The following is a 17203-nucleotide window of genomic DNA, read 5'->3' as shown; positions in this document are numbered from 1 at the left end:
TTGGCAAATGTTTAGCACGAGGGCACAACATGTTCCAGGCAATCGGTTTCCTTCCTGTAACCAAATCAAGTATAGAACACAGCTGTCTGACAATGATATATAGCCTACACTGACGCGAAAACCAGCAACGCCACAGCATCGCGTGCATACTCCTTTAAGATGATGTAATTTTTGATAACCCATTATGTTTTTTTTTCCCGCCCGCTGAGGCAACAACAGCTGAAGCGTTGTTTTCTGGCGCCACAGCCCTGATCGCGCGCACAGAGAGTGATGCTGCATCATCTTCACTCCTAAACCCTTCCAACATGCAAAACCCTGGATTATTGCAGAGGATCACACACTGGATTTTCTTCTTAACAGCTGGGATTACCGATCAACCCCATTGTAGAAACATTTGCTTTGAACTGTCTTCGATTGTTTTCTTTTAAAACTATAGATTCTGGTTCGATTTGGTCGTCAAAAGTTGGATTCAAACCGCCGCAGAACTTGTATGGAACTTTAGAACGGCCAAACAGAAAAAAAAAAAAATTGTATTCTATAATGTTTTTGCAGAATTTAAACAGCAGCTTCCGTTTGCATACAAGCTTTTTTCAGGCGAAGAAACAAGCGCCCCAGTCCATACGCTGCTGAGCAACTCTCTGGTGTGCGCGTGTTATAGTTCCTCCTCGGATATTTCACCGTACTTTCGCTCTTTTTTTTTCCCAATTTTTTTTTTCATCTATCTTCGCAGAAGACGTGGATTTTTAAAATGTAAGGAACCTGCTCCAATTACTTGAAATGCTATTGTTTTGCCATTTAATGTGCATGGTCCATCGTCTGTATTTACTGAACCGTTTCCTAAGCTGTAGAGCGAACTTTTCCGCCTTTTCCACCCTCGGATATTTTGTCACCCATGACTGAAACAATGGCGTTGAGTGGAAACTCTAAAGCTAAAGACAACAGTTTTCCAGATGTTATTGAACTAAACGTCGGGGGGCAAGTGTATTATACCCGACACGTCACGTTAATAAGCAATCCTGGCTCCCTTTTGGGGAAAATATTCTCTCCTAAAAATAACGCATCGAATGATCTCGCCAGGGACCCCAAAGGTCGTTATTTCATCGACCGGGATGGGTTTTTGTTCAGATATGTGTTAGACTACCTCAGAGACAAGCAAGTTGTCCTCCCTGACCACTTCCCCGAGAAGGGGAGGCTGAGGAAAGAAGCGGAGTACTTTCAATTGCCTGATTTGGTGAAACTCTTAAGCCCGGACGACTTGAAGCCCAGTCCCGACGAATACATCCACAGTGATTACGAGGATGGGTCTCAAGGAAGCGACCAGAGAATGTGCCCTCCACCCTCGCTCGTTCCCGCCGACAGAAAAAGCGGGTTCATAACCGTCGGATATCGGGGATCTTGTACGATGGGTAGGGAGAGTCAAACCGATGCCAAATTCCGGAGGGTGCCACGGATTATGATATGTGGGAGGATTGCGCTGGCCAAAGAAGTTTTTGGCGAGACCTTGAACGAGAGCAGGGACCCGGATAGGACCCCTGACAGGTACACGTCCCGCTTTTACCTCAAGTTCAAGCACCTGGAGCGCTCTTTCGACATGCTCTCGGAGTGTGGTTTCCAGATGGTCGCGTGCAACTCGTCAGTGACGGCCTCGGTCGTCAACCAGCACACTGACGACAAGATATGGTCAAGTTACACTGAGTACGTCTTTTACCGTAAGTTTCCTTTCAAAAATTTTGTCAACATTTGCATTTCGCATGCTCTGCCACAGTGGCGGTTCTAGAGGGGGGGCCAGGGGGGCCCGTGCCCCTGTGACAAAAAGCTTGGCCCCCCTTGTGGCCCCCCTAAATGTGGAGTTTGAAATAATTTTTACAAAACTGTTTTTTTGCTATCGTTGTATGCGTATTATTTTTTTTTTTTTTCTATCTTTGTGGATTTGCATTTTCACGTGACAATTCGCATCACATTCGCGGGAATCGCGGCAGAATAACGCCTGTCTCCTGCACGCGAGAGAGGAGAGAAGAAGAAATTTGGTAAATGTCAGTTCAGTTGTAAGTTCATTCTTTATGTGCGTATGGGGTGTGCGATGTGTATTGTCTATTATGATATTGTAATCATTGTTTTAACTATGTACGAGGCACTGTGAGCTGACATAGCATTTGTCTATCGTCCTTTCACTGCTGTGTGCAGTTCATAGGTAGGCTATGTCCCCAAATTAGTTTTTGTCTTATATTTATATCATATTATGTTCTTATATTATCACATCAGCAAGAGTGCCGTTTTCCCGTGCACAATTGCAACTGTGATATTTATGTTATACAACAGTTAAATTAACAATAAGTTAACATTGGGAGTTACTTTTTAGACACAATATTGTCAATATTGTTTGTATTCCCTTTATTTAGCCGACTAGAATTTCATAATGAAACCGTAGTGAGTCTCAATGCAACACAGCGATGACTGAAATCCGCGTTTTGAACGAATCACTTGCTTCTTTCCCGAATAAATCAGCCGTTTGAACAAATCGTTTGAATGAATGAATCCCTCTTACAGGGACTTGCCGCCGCCTACTGGCGGTTTTAGTTTCATATTTAAAGTATCCTTTAATTAAAACGTTAAAATTAGAAATAATTTCATTTTTAAATATTGATTTAAAAAAAATCTCATAGCTTTATTTATGCAATTGTAAATGGAGTGTAAATATATGAATGCCACTTCTGTGTCACCTCTGCACTGCAAAGATGGATTTTGATTGAATTAATTAATTTGACTGGTAACAGTGGTACTGTATAATTATTGCATAATTAAGTATTATTGTATAAATAAGTATAATTACTGTATAATTTGAATGTTAGTATTTGACATAAAAGGTGATGCATAACTCTAAATAAGTTTAGAAAAAATGTCCATATATAGGTGAAAATGCCCCTGGAAATCAATTTAAGGTGGGAAATATTGCCCCTTAATTAAAAAATGTATTTCTGTCACTGCTGTGAACTGACCACTGCATAGAATATGAAAAATATTAATATCTTCGTGAGTCAGCTGTCAACAACAGGCTTAAACCAGCCATGGCACCAGCACAAAAACACAATCAGTAAAATATCATCTAATTATTAACAAAATGTTGAAAATATTGAAATATATTTTTGTCAATATTGCACACCCCTAATGTACGGTATTAATTTTGATTTCTTTAGGTCTTAAAAAGCCTTAAATTTGACTTTAAAAAGTGTGCAGGAACCCTGTAAACGGTTAGACATATCAAGTCAGTTATTTTCAGTAAATGAATTAATAAGCTTCTTGGTCCCCATTGCTTTTGCTCTATAGTTCTCAAAATGAAGAGAAAGAAGGACATCATGTCTATTACAGTTACTGTGACTAATACTGAATATGTAATGCAAATGTAAAAATATAATGGAAATGCAAATACATTGTTGAATGATTATAAACACGGTATTTTGCCTGTTAATGCCTGCAGCAGTGCAGAAAATGATATGACAACAATAAGGTCTAAATGTAACTGGCCCCTCTAACAGTACAACTGGCCCCAGCTTGGCCCCCCCAGTTGAAATGGGCTAGAACCGCCACTGCTCTGCCACTTCTGCTGAACATTATCTTGTGAGGTTACTTGTTGAGGGTTTCCTTGAATTACCACTTGACGGCGCACTCGGTTTAAATACTTTTTTTCTGCCTTCTTCACTCGAGGTCTCATAGGGACAAATAATATTGCTAGTATTAATACTAGTTCACACTTGTTCATGATATACTAGTACTTATTTCAATACTTGACATCCATCTCCTAGTCAGTAGCACATTTTTGCTATTCAGTGTACCTCAGTTTTACTAGTAGGCCTAACTATTCATTAGATAATAATGTAACACTTTACAATAAGGTCTCATTAGTTAAGATTGGTTAATGTATTATCTAACATGAACTATTGAGCAATACATTTGTTGCAGTTATTTATTCATCTTTATTAATGTTAGTTAATAAAAGTACAGCTGTTCATTATTCATGTTAGTTCACACTGCATTAGTGTTAACAAATACCACATTTTAATAATGTATTAATAAATGTCGAAATGAACATTAACTAAGATTTATAAATGCTGTAGAACTATTGTTAATTAATTCATGTTAAAGTAGTTAACTAATATTAACTAATGAAACCGTATTGTAAAGTGTTACCTATAATAGTACTTTTTTATTCCAATAGTTTTTAGTTTTAAGATTTTTTTATATTCTTACTATTAAGTTTAAACTTTTAATAGTAATAATTAGTATATACTCTCTAATTAACAGTTGCTAGATTCTATTCAGTTAGTAGTACTAGGATAGATACTAGTAGCTGTTTGAATAGTTACAGGTAACTAAAGAATAAGTAGTTGAACTGGAATTAGCATTAACTGGACAATATATACTAGTCGTAAGTGAATATTTACCCGAATCACAGAATCAGTTTCCAATAGAATTGATAGCATAGTGATCAGTTGAATAGATTGATTTAGGAATAATCTAATGAAAAGGGAAACTAAAAAAAGCTAGGCAGTTAGATTACTATAGTTTTTTTGTTGCTCACTTGATTCAGCCGTTTTTATCAAGACACAACAAACAATTGTGTTTAATATTTCCCGACTTTGTACCTGTTCGGATGTATCCAGACACTGAAAGCCTTTATGTAAGGCCCCTCACCTGGTAAGTGGTGTCTCTAAAGAGAGCCCTTCCCCCACCCCGAATGTCTCTCTCTGCAAGCATCTCAATGGAGTGGCAGAGGATGATGGCTCTCTGTAATAGCTCTCATAACATTTTATGATGTAACAAAACACCACCCACTTCAGGCTGGTAGTGGCTAATGTGATGTCGAGGCAAAATGGAGGAAGCACATAATGGACTTTATACCGAGCCCATTAAAGAGATTGTAGCTTCCTTTATTATAGAGCTTTACTGATTCTCACAAGAAAGTCTTTTAAATGGACATTTTTTACATTTTACAGCCACACAGAAATGTAACATGTGATTTTGTCCTTGGTGGACATAGTGATTAAAACAACCAGATTACTACTATATTTTTTTTCTTTTAACAAAAGCATGCTATATCCCATGTTATGCAAGCTACTGAATAGGATGCTTACAGTCCAAAAAGGTTCAAATCAACCCATTTGGGTCAGTTGGCAACCCAGCACTGGGTCAAAAATGACAAACCCAATGCTGAGTTGAGTTAAATGTTTGACCCAACATGCTGGGCTGCTTTTTAAATCAACTATTGTTTAAAAATTACTATAATGCTGGGTTACAACTTACTTAAAACTCACTTTAAAGTCTCCCTGTAGTCAATAATTGTATCTATTAAAACTCATCTTTGATGACCAAAATGACATATTTAAACGTTTTTTCCTTGTAAAAAAATTCTTCATGCTTTAAAATAGCTTGAATGTAACTCTACACCCTCATTTAGTATATACATGGTTCTATGAATTTGCAAATGAGCCCTGCCTCTACTCACTCACAGCAGCTGATTGGTTAAAAGGTCGTTTGTGACGTCAGAAACACCAGCGGTTTCAAACCGTGTTTTTGAGACTGTCTTTGATTCACTGCAGTTTTAAGAAGAAAATACTCAGCAATGGTGTTGACTAATGAATTTGCACATGGTTTGTCTTAATGCACATTAAAGCAAACCACATAGACATAAACAACATTAAACACTTGATTTTCACCACAGGGGGACTTTAACACACGAAGAATGACTACAGTAACATCACAGGCAATCGTAATAATCAAAAGGTGAATTTACTGATAAGAAAGAACATCGAAAAATGGAAAAGTAAAAACAATGTGTACATGTCCAGAAAATAATGGCAGAAGTTATACAGCTTCTACAGTTAAACAAAGTTGCTTTATGATTATTGAATAAATACTGAATAACTTGTTCAAAACCAACTTTGACCAGTTATTTATGGTTTGTTTTTCTTCCTCCCAACAAAAATAGTCCCACTACGGCCAAAGCCTCAGGCTTTAAGTGCCGGCAAGACTGAAAGCCCGTAATAAACACTGATAGTCTAGGATTAACTGTATTATAACAAATCAACAGGATTTTAATTCCTCCTCTTAAACAGCATTACTTTTTCAGTTCTTGCTGACCAGATTTTGGTGTGTGAGAAAATACTCCAACAAATCACTCTAGTTTGAAAAGAACACACGGTAACGCTTTAGATTACAGCCCGGAAAGTACTGGGTAATTAAAGCAATTTTACAGCGTAACCTTCGGTAATTATAGTGTACCTATAACGTACTTACAATATAAGTATAAGGGAACAATATTTTAAGTTTGGGGAATAAAGGGGTAACAACCAGGAGAATTAAAAAATGATTAATATTGTGAGTATTATAGAACTAAGGGGTACTTATTCTACTATTATGATATAACAATCTTACATTTGTGATCAATTTAGCAAGAACATACACTGCGTACCTTTTTGAAATAATGGTGAACCAGTACAGTATACTGTATAGGCTTTATAAATAGATATAATAGATATGTACCCTGTAGTTTTTAAAATGTAATCTTTTTAACAAAAGTGGATAACGCTTCCTTTTACAGTCCTGTTACCCATGTACTTACTATGTACTTATTATAGTAATTATAATTACTGGGTAATAACTAGGTACTAACCCTGAACCTACCCCTAACCCATGTACTTACCTTATATTAGCCAGTACTTTCTAGGTAAGTACACTGTAAGTACACGTAAGTACTGTACTGTAAAAGGAAGCGTTACCCAAAAGTGCACTGAAAATGAAAACTATTGCAACTTTTGCTTAAATATTGGGGAAAGATACTCTTGTTTCATGCTTGTTACCCTCTTGTTCCATGTAGTTACAGGGTAAGTGTGACGTTGCGGGCTGTAAATTAAAGGGGAAATTAAGCAGTCAGTCAAGTTTACATAATTTACAAGATGGATTACCACTATAATCAAAAATTATATAAGAAACATGAAAAATGTTAACATATAAGGAAAAAAGAAACACCGTTATATCTTTCGCGGCAAGGGCGCCGCCATTGTGCAGTATTATAACTGGTGACGTCACGGGGTTGGATGGCTTTAAAGGCTCTGTGCTGAGTTCAGTAAAATACAGTGAAAGATGCATGTAAGCTGGTCGATCCAGCGAACAACTAACAGTCATTGTTAGCTAACAGCCGTAAGCATGAACTAGCTAATGATAACTTAGTGTTTAGCTAGTGAACTTTATTAGTACCAGACAAAAAGACGACGTCTAACGTTAACAAACTGCACACGTCACTAATAATATAAAACTCATTTTAACAGCATTAGTACGGGTAACGTACTATATGGGCCGTACGGGTCTATTCAATCTAAATAATTAAGTGAAAATAATAATCCAATCGCTAAAAGGCACATTTCCAAATAAGCACATAAATTCCATTAGGAAAGACTAGAAAGATTAAATGCGTTCTTACCGGATTCAGTGCATCTTGAATTTATATTTTTTGTATGATCTGGCAGCTTCGAGTTGGGCCTTCTCATTCATTATGTGTAAGTAGAACTCCTGGCAGGTGCCTCACCTGTCAACACTCCCGTTTTCCCCGGGAGTCTCCCGTATTTCACATCCATCTCCTGCCCCCTTCCCGTTTTGTTATTTCTACCGTGAAACTCCCGTAATTTGTATGCCCAAATCTCGTTATATGCAGGGATGCAAACGGCACACTTTATTTTAATGCAAACATGTTGTTAAATGCGCAGTTTATTCCAAGCTCGCTGTATCTTTTTTTATGGGCACGAGCGATGCTCAATTTACAAATGAATCACTCTTTTTTTTTGTCGATTCTGTTCAAAGACTTCATCAAACAAGTTGTCAGATCTGTCTAAATCGGTCCGCGAATCAGTTTGAATGATCTGTGTTCAGTTTTCTGCACGCACTGAATCACTTAAGCGCTTTCAATTCACACTCGACTCGGAGTTGTAACAGGAAGATTTAAGAACATCAAGAGCGTTGGATGAAGTGGCCGTGGACCTACAGTACAGTCTAGTGAAAGCAAATCGGCAAATCTATCATATTTTTTGTCTTTATTAGTTTAACATCTTCGTATGATGTCTGTGAATGAATGATTCCACAGGACGATACATTCGATTTCATTTCATTCAGGTAATACATTTTACAACCAAACAGATTATTATGCCACGAATCACGATAGCACGATCCATCTGCTGTCAAGGCGCTGATCTTGACCATGTATTGCAACCATGGTGTTGACAAGAGACAGGAATATGATGGCAGACATCACGAACAATGTTTCCATGTGCAGTTTGTTAACGTTAGACGTCGTCTTTTTGTCTGGTACTAATAAAGTTCACTAGCTAAACACTAAGTTATCATTAGCTAGTTCATGCTTACGGCTGTTAGCTAACAATGACTGTTAGTTGTTCGCTGGATCGACCAGCTTACATGCATCTTTCACTGTATTTTACTGAACTCAGCACAGAGCCTTTAAAGCCATCCAACCCCGTGACGTCACCAGTTATAATACTGCACAATGGCGGCGCCCTTGCCGCGAAAGATATAACGGTGTTTCTTTTTTCTTATATATGTTAACATTTTTCATGTTTCTTATATAATTTTTGATTATAGTGGTAATCCATCTTGTAAATTATGTAAACTTGACTGACTGCTTCATTTCCCCTTTAAAGTGGTGCTTGTTACCCTGTTGTTCCATGTAGTTACAGGGTAAGTACAATAAAAATGCATACACAATCTAATATCACTGACTCGGAAACCTTTATTTATTATACAAGCACCACTTACCCTGTAACCACATGAAACAAGATATATTTCCCAGTATTTAAAAAAATGCAATAGTCTTAGCTTTTCTTGCCTTGAAACATGTTAGCCCAAACTTAAACATCTGCACTTTTGCTATATATAAAAGAAAAGTTTAAATGCATAGATATGTACCCTGTCATTTAAAAAGCCTATACAGTATGTATTGCCTTGGTACACAATTATTATGAAAAGGTATGCAGTGTACTGTATGTTCTCGCTAAATTGCTCTCAAATGTAAGATTGTTGTATCATATAGTAGAATAAGTACCCCTTAGTTCTATATTACTTACAGTATAAATATTTTTTTAATTCTCCTGGTTGTTACCCCTTTATTCCCCAAACTTTACATATTGTTTCCTTATACTTACATGCAAGTACTTTATAGGTACACTATAATTACCGAAAGTTACTCTGTAAATTCCTCTTAATTACACAGTACTATCCGGGCTGTAATCTAAAGCGTTACCGAACACACTCTAAAAATATTGGCAACCCAGCGCCCATCAAAAAGTGATGAAACTGAGCACTGAGTGGTTTTGACCCAGCTGCATTGGGTTAAATGTTTAATGTTTACATGCTGGGCTGTTTTAACTCAACTGTTGTTTAAAAATGAATACTGCTGGTTAAAATGAACCCACATTTGCAGGGCTCCAGACAGCGACCAAATGTTTGCATTTTTAACTTTTTTCTTAAACTCTTAACTAATCTACTGTGGAGTATATTCAAGTCTGAACCTTCCTTCCCCGATTTTCTCACAGAACATGTGAAACGGATCTTGTCAGACAGAAACAGAACATTTCAAAAAAGATTTGCACCTTTCTAAGCATAACATAACTGTCTGAGTAGGTTCTACCTTTGATTAAGAACTTTCTTCTTCTTAGTTTAAGCAAATGTATTTTTTGTTAATTTGCTCTATAACAGTACAAACAGGCCTTAAAAAACTGTAGCCATTTGAAATCAGAGACAACCACTACATTTTAATCACAATTCAAACAAAAATGCTACACATGTAGCATGAACAGTTGTTTTTTATTTAAATTAGATTACATAATTTCAAGACTTAGAGCAAATACAGAATGGTCTGACTTTAGCTTTGTGAAATTGTTACATAAGACAAACCCCAATAAAACAAAAACAGACGGATTGAATGAAAATGCTAATTCACTCTCTGACAGTAGATGATGCTTATGGAAAATAAGTGTTTCTTTGGGTACATTCATATAAATCCCCATTCCAATTAAATATTTATATTTTTCTTTCTATATTTCGAGCATCACGAACAGTGATCTTGCTGTGTCTGGTATTTTCTCTGCACTCTCTTCATTACGTCCATCTTCAGCTTGTCCAGTCTCTGGCCTGTGTTAACATCCTGTAAACAGACTTCATAATAGTTTCACACAAATGACATTTCGGAAAACGATTGCAATGCCGTTTGTGTGCAACAAGTCTGGAATAGAGATCAGCCAAAATGAAACTAAAAACCGTCCAGTTGCCGATCGTGTGTTTGGAGCACAAACCGGCCGCTTCCGATTTTTGGATGGTTGACCGGTGCATCACTAGAAAAAAAGGTCGCATCACAAGTTTCACAACAATTATTTGTACTCTCACAAATGCCATATCGAGGTGTTATTTTTGTGAGTTACCAGGACAGTGATAAAGATATACCAGTCAATGGCGATCTGCGGGTTGGCGACCACAAGTGTCCATTGGATGTTAACTTCAGAATCATGGCAGAAGTAGTAGTGTCACGTGTCCGTCCATGTTTGGACTTTGATTGGTTCCTGTTTTCCTTTGATCTTTTCCCGCCGCTCCTTCGTTTCTATGGTAACTATCATTAGGAGTTCATTTGTCCCAGCTGTGTATGATGATTATTTATCTCGTTTCTGTTAGCTACTTAAGAAGCACCCTATCTTTCAGTTTTTGTCTGAGCTCCATTGTGTTTATGTGAGTTTCCCCTGCCTGTCAGCTTGTTCCAGAGCACTATTATTAAAGTTTGAGTTTGTATCAATAATTAGAGTCTTCAGTCTGTTCCTGAGGAAACCCCGGTGTGGCAAGTACAGTAGGTTATCAGGATACTTTTTTTTTTTTTGTCTAGAGTTTTATGAATACTGTGAATTCAGACATACTACTCATTTCACATACTGCCTCTCACCTACAATATAGTAGGAAGATATGCATATTCAAACACGGGGTTGGTGTCTGAGGCAAATTCTTGGCTCAGAGCAAAAAAAGATTAAGTAATTCATAAAGTTTTAAAGAAAATACACATTATTGACGAAAATGTATCCAAAAATACTGTTGAGGCACAATTCCCTAGTAAATGAATACGGGCCAATTCATTTACTTATCCATTTTTGGGGTAGTGATTTTTTCATCCTATAACCATTTTGTTATTGCATTTATATGTGCCATACATGTTATCTTTTCAAATCCAGCATCTATTGTATACGCTAAAATATAATAAATGAAACAATCCTCAAACTAATGCAAAATTTCTAATAATGGTTCTAGAGTCACATTATTAATATCATTCCCTTACTTTAATCAATCATCCAACCAAAGTTTGTGAAAATGTCATGCAACAGAAAGTTGAGAAAGTTTCAGCGAGTGTTTTAATAGTTGATATCCAGCCTCCTACACAACCCAGCAAGCCTGTTAAACTGGCTTTGCCTCTGGCAGAGCGCACCAGTTGCTTTTTATAGGCTTCGCTGCTCTGACTCAAAGTCTACCCAGAGTGCAATCCCTTCAAGGCAAATTTATTTACCAATTTGTTGCATGGTTAGAGTGATTGATGATCAATCATTGGATGTGACAGGTCGAGGACTTTCTGCAGTCTGCCCACTGTGCTGAAAACCACGTCATTGGCATTTACAGTGACCAGCCGCGGCTTGTCTGTAATGCTCGTCAAAATATACATCCAAATAGACCTCTATATTCACTGAATTAATCATGTTGTAAATGTTTCAGCATTCTGTAGCAAAAATTTGTCTGATTTTCTAGACTATTTTATGTCTTAAAGTCCCCATGAATTCAAAATTGACCATACTTACTTTGTTTGCCTAAATTGATCGTTTTGTGGTGAACAATTCATCCATGCAAGTCAATCCACACAAAAAAATGTTTTGGCTTCGTAATCTTTAATCAAAATCTGAAATTTCCCCTCCCCTCTGCGTTGGAGGACCTTGCCTGATGACGTAGGTTTCACGGTTTGGGCGTCTTCTTAACATCCGTAATCACGCCCCTCCAACTGACAGTAGACAGGCTGAATGAAAACACCTACTTTTCTAGATCCAATCAGGTGCTAGTTGGGGAAAAAGCCACGCCCACCATTTTGCCTCATTTAGTATTCCGTTTCTCTCGGAAATACGTCACAACACTGGAGAAAAGTCGTTTGCAACTTCCGGTTCACGGGGACTTTAAAATCAGCAGGAAATATTAAAACGAAGCGCATACTAAGCGGGGCAGCTGGTCTAGGATCCCTCCCTAACTCTACAGCGCCCCACAAATTTACAATGTAAATGTCTGGTGAAATATGGAACTGCAGCGCACTCTAATTGAGAGCCATTGGGCCCTATCTTACACCCGGTGCAATGAAACGCCAAGCGCGACGCAAGTGTTTTTTGCTAGTTTCAGCCCGACGCAGTTATCATTTTCACATCCTGCGCCACGCTGTTTAAATAGCAAATGCATTTGTGCGCCCATGGGCTGCTGGTCTGAAAACGACGTGTGTTCAGGAGCATTGTTGACGTATTGCTATTTTGAGGCAACTGAAATAGACGCCGCATTGACCAACTGAAACCTGGTCTAAAGTCAATGGCACAATATTTTTTTTGTTATTTAAAGAGTGCGTTAGTTATGTGCGCCTATAGGCGGCTGCACAATGCGCGTACACTCTGCTTATTACACACACAGGGACACACGCCCAGCAGCACACAAACATGCCAAATATCACGAATAAAAGGATTACAATGTAAAAAATGAATATTATTGAGTACATAAAGATATGGTGGAATCCGGCTTGTCCCGTAGATGGTCTGCTTGAGCGGTTTAACCTTGCGACCGAGCAGATCCGTTTCCTCGCTAGAGAAGCATTCAGTCTTTCCGCTTCCAAATTCCATAATGTAGCGAATCCGCCATGGCACGAGCGCAATTGGCTTTTAAAGGTAATGGGAGATGAGACTCTGGTTGGTTTATTTCACGTTACGCCCAAAACACACCCATTACTCATTAAGAGAATAGGGACAACCCTTTTAGACCATGCGCCGCACGCGCCGACCTTTTTTCCCGTCATTTAAAGTAACAACAGGTAACTTTTCAGCCTTCATAATATATTTCCAAGTCTCTTGTGATGGTACATCGACTTACAATAGGTTGAATGACACGTCTGCCATAGCCTGACGGGGTCTGTAGCGTTTTTAATCGTACTTTTAAACTTCGGGTTTCGGGTAGTAACCGGCGAACAAAGAGAACTACAAAATTCGACTGCTTTACGGCATATACGTCACTTCCACCACCACCCCCACTTCCTTAAAATCGGACTTGCGAGCCAAATGTTATAGTCATGGCCGAAGCAGCACAGAAAAACAAGAAAGCAAAGGTTTTATCGGAGCAAAGCAAAAAGAGAAAAAGAGAAAGTGATCGCGTTAAAGGCAGAACGAGGATCAACATTGCAGAGCTGCCAACTCTCACGCATTGGCCGTGAGACACCCGCTTTTGATTGGTTTCACACGCTCACACGCCACACCCCCGGTTTCTCACGCTAAATTGTCAACCCGGTCGGTCAAATGCCTGAAAGATGAGTTTATCTATAGATCTCTACCTGTTGAGCCACTCGTGATCGACAAGTTATACCGCAAATTATTTCAAATCTCCCGGAATCTAGAGCGAGCGCGCACGCGAGACAGAGACTGTGCTGCAACGCGCGCGGACGCCAGAGAGAGAAAGCGAGCGAGAGACCTTGCGTGTGCAGGGAGCATCGAACCCCCCATCGAAAAAAGAATGCCTCTCTCTAACCTCTCTAATTCGCTAGAGTAGTAGCGAATTATCAATCTGGTAGCTAGTAAACGATATTCTAGTTTTTGATGGTTAGCTATCGCGATAGTATTCTCGTTCTGATTTGAACTTTGCAATCGATGAAATGCCAATAGCAAATGTTTGACCTAAAAAGTGTAGTCTACTCAACATGTACAAAGAAAGGAGGAAGATTATTAATAAAATCATATTTTAGGATACCTAACATGTCTGTGATATTTGTTTATTTGTCTTGCCTCAAGCTATAATGCAAATCGATTTGTAAAATTTGCAGATTCATTTATGGTAGCTTGATATTATAATATTGACGATATATGGTTATTATCAACCACTCAAACATTGCATTGAAGTATCATATAGATTCAGTAAAACGGTAACCAATAGACTAGGCTACTATAATGACGCTGGCTTGTAAACGCGATCATTTGTCGTTATAAAAAAAATAAAACACATGAAATTATATTCATATGACATGCTGAAATATATGCCACTGTACCTGGGATGAAGACATTTCACACACGCGAGAACACCTGCATGTGACCTCCTCCTACAGTGTTCAGGGCTATCATGGTTGTCAACAAATGCATGTGCATGTAGGATGACAGTTTACGACAGTAGTAGAGGACAATACTGTTTCCCAACTGTAGGGGGAGCCCGAGAGCAAAAAACGACCTGTTGTTACTTTAACTAGCAAAAGTGGATTTGGACATGCCGTGCGCTTTAGACCATGCGCTTAGATCGTAAAAATAGGGCCCATTGGGGCATCATTAGATGCATAAGTGTTGTATTGAGTGAATGTATAATATGTTTAAGTGTATTGTGTATTCCAATTCCAATGTAGAAAGTATGTTAGATGTTGTAAACATAGACACTGTTATGCAAGAAAAATTTCAGACTCGTCTGACAATAAAGTATGAAAGTAAAGTAAAGATTTCAGGCTGCCCCGCTTATTTTCACGTAAACCTCGCTCCAGATCAAGACGATATCAGTCTGCTTCAGCTATGTGTCTGCATCAGGTCAGCTACTTGTTGATATGTCTGTTCTTCCTACTGTATGTGGAGTAGTGTATCAAATAATGAAGGTATAAATCCTTTAGTTTAAATGTGCTCATGTGAATAGCCTTTATATACAGTAGTTCTGTTGTTTGTTTTATGTTTGTTCTGAGAATAGACATGACTTTGTTTTCCTCACTGCAATTCCAACGCAACTTGCAAAATTCTAAAACAACATTCGGAGGCAATAAATAATACATTAGGCAATTTTAAGATGGTATTCTATGCATTTGTCATGTGTACTAAAGCCTGTCAATCATCATTAGAGCGCCACCCTCAGGCTGAATAACGCAAGGACATTAGAATTCTGCCAAAAGTGTGTCTGATGTGTTCAGCGATTAGAATATAAAGCTTACAAAATGTTCTTCACAAACTAGCGCTAAGACCCAGAATCTGCCCTACCTAAATTTACAGCCAGGAGCCGCTACTGGCAGTGACAATTTCATCTTTTACTACCCACTATAGACAAGCCCCATCTAGCCTGACATTAGCATCAACACAACATTGGGAAACATTTACTGACAAATCATTCCAGTAAAGGTGTCTTACATTATTGACATGATTGCCACAAAAAAAATATTTTGACTCAAGCCTACCCTGGTGAAAAAGAAACGATAAGTATTCTAACTATACAGTCAGACTAATTTAGAAAACTTCAAGTGTGTTAATGATTAGTGCACCAGACACACTTATACGTCGTGGCTGCGCCAGGTATCAGACAATGACGGAATGTTTATACAATTTATTCAAAAACACAGTTGAATCAATTACAGAGTTGGTCTCTTTAATATACAAACAGTCAGTGTTGAGCATGTTACTTAAAAAAAGTAATTAGTTATAGTTACTAGTTACTTCTCACAAATAGTAACTGAGTTAGTAACTGAGTTACATCATTATAAAAGTAACTAATTACCAGAGAAAGTAACTATTGCGTTACTTAAAAAAAAAAAAAAATCAAATAGGCCTATGTCAAATAATTTGGATGCCCCCAGTATTAAATATGTTAAATTAATGAAATGGACACTTAATAGAGTAGATTAGTGTTCAATGTTTTATAATAATAATTTATTCTATTTTAATGTTGCTGTGGGACAATGTGAGAGACGACTATTAAATTCAATATATTATTCTAAATATTAGCATTACTATAGTAGAACAATAAAACATTATAGATGGTTTACTTAATATCGCACAGACCCCAACTGGCCAACAAATAAGTTTAAAAATAAATTATGCTTCTTAAGAAATGTACCAAAAATGAATAAATAATAATAAAAAAATATACATACTCTTTGTGCATATTAAAATGATAAAACTGTTACACAACTTCACAACTAGTAGACATACTGTAGCCTGAGTATTTTCTTCCTAACAAAAGTAAACAGTTTAACAAGTGCTCTCTCAATATAATACTAAACAATTTACCAAAAAAATAAAATAATAATACTAAAATATAATATTTTGGGGGTTTATTTTTATAACCTATAGCGAACGTCATCATCAGAGATTATTTAAACCAAATTCTAGACATGTTTGCCGCACGTGTTTACAACCGGTCAAACAAAGATGTTTTCTGTGAATGTTGCCTGCAGGTTATTTTCGGGTTTATTTTATAACCTAAACAGAACGTTACCTGACGGTAATTTTTTAGATTGTATTTGTATAACCATGTAAATTAATTAACGTTCCAGATATGTGTCATTTATTTATAAACAAACTATATAATGCTCGGACACCCGTAGTCTCTCTTGCGCAACTGTTGAGCGCGCTCTCGGACACATTCGGTCTCTCTCGCGCATTGAGCGCGCTCGCGCCAATCGCTTCGCTTTTGTCCTCTCCGGCGCCTCATAAACACACACACACACACCAGAGAAAAAAACTTTATGGCGGAGAGAGAGCCTACTCGGATGAAAGCCGCTTCAGTGAGTTCAATTATAGTAACGCCACATTTTTTTTGTCAGTAACGGTAACTGCGTTGTAACGGGGGAAACAGTAATTCGTTTGATTACTCGTTACTGAAAAAGATAACGCCGTTAGTAACGCCGTTTATTTATAACGCCGTTATTCCCATCACTGCAAACAGTTCAATAAATAAGCTAATCATATAACATTTGACACACACACAGACAATGCCACTTCAGAACTGGGGGATTCGTCTAGCCCAGCGGTTCCCAAACTTTTTTTCCTGCGCAGTGTGCACCCCCTTCTATGTCCCAACCGGGTTGGCGCACCCCCAATCCCCACTTCAAAAAAACCCAAAATGCAACAAAGCTTTGTTTTATCGC

At 37.8% G+C, this 17203-nt stretch overlaps 1 protein-coding gene across 1 annotated transcript in view; it reads left to right on the top strand.

The window, feature by feature from the left end:
* Nucleotides 1-729: 729 nt before the first annotated feature.
* The window catches only part of kctd16b (potassium channel tetramerization domain containing 16b), a 127196-nt gene continuing 110722 nt past the window's right edge, over nt 730-17203 (top strand). The window contains exon 1 of the mRNA XM_056239132.1: nt 730-1709. Within this exon, the coding sequence (XP_056095107.1) occupies nt 893-1709 (817 nt within the window). The 5' untranslated portion in view covers nt 730-892. The remainder of the gene's footprint in view (nt 1710-17203) is intronic.

Source organism: Rhinichthys klamathensis, unplaced genomic scaffold, assembly GCF_029890125.1.
Source record: "Rhinichthys klamathensis goyatoka isolate OS25496 unplaced genomic scaffold, OSU_Roscu_1.1 h1tg000554l_1, whole genome shotgun sequence".
NCBI classification, from domain to species: domain Eukaryota; kingdom Metazoa; phylum Chordata; class Actinopteri; order Cypriniformes; family Leuciscidae; genus Rhinichthys; species Rhinichthys klamathensis.
This window is presented reverse-complemented; position numbering and strand designations above follow the sequence as displayed.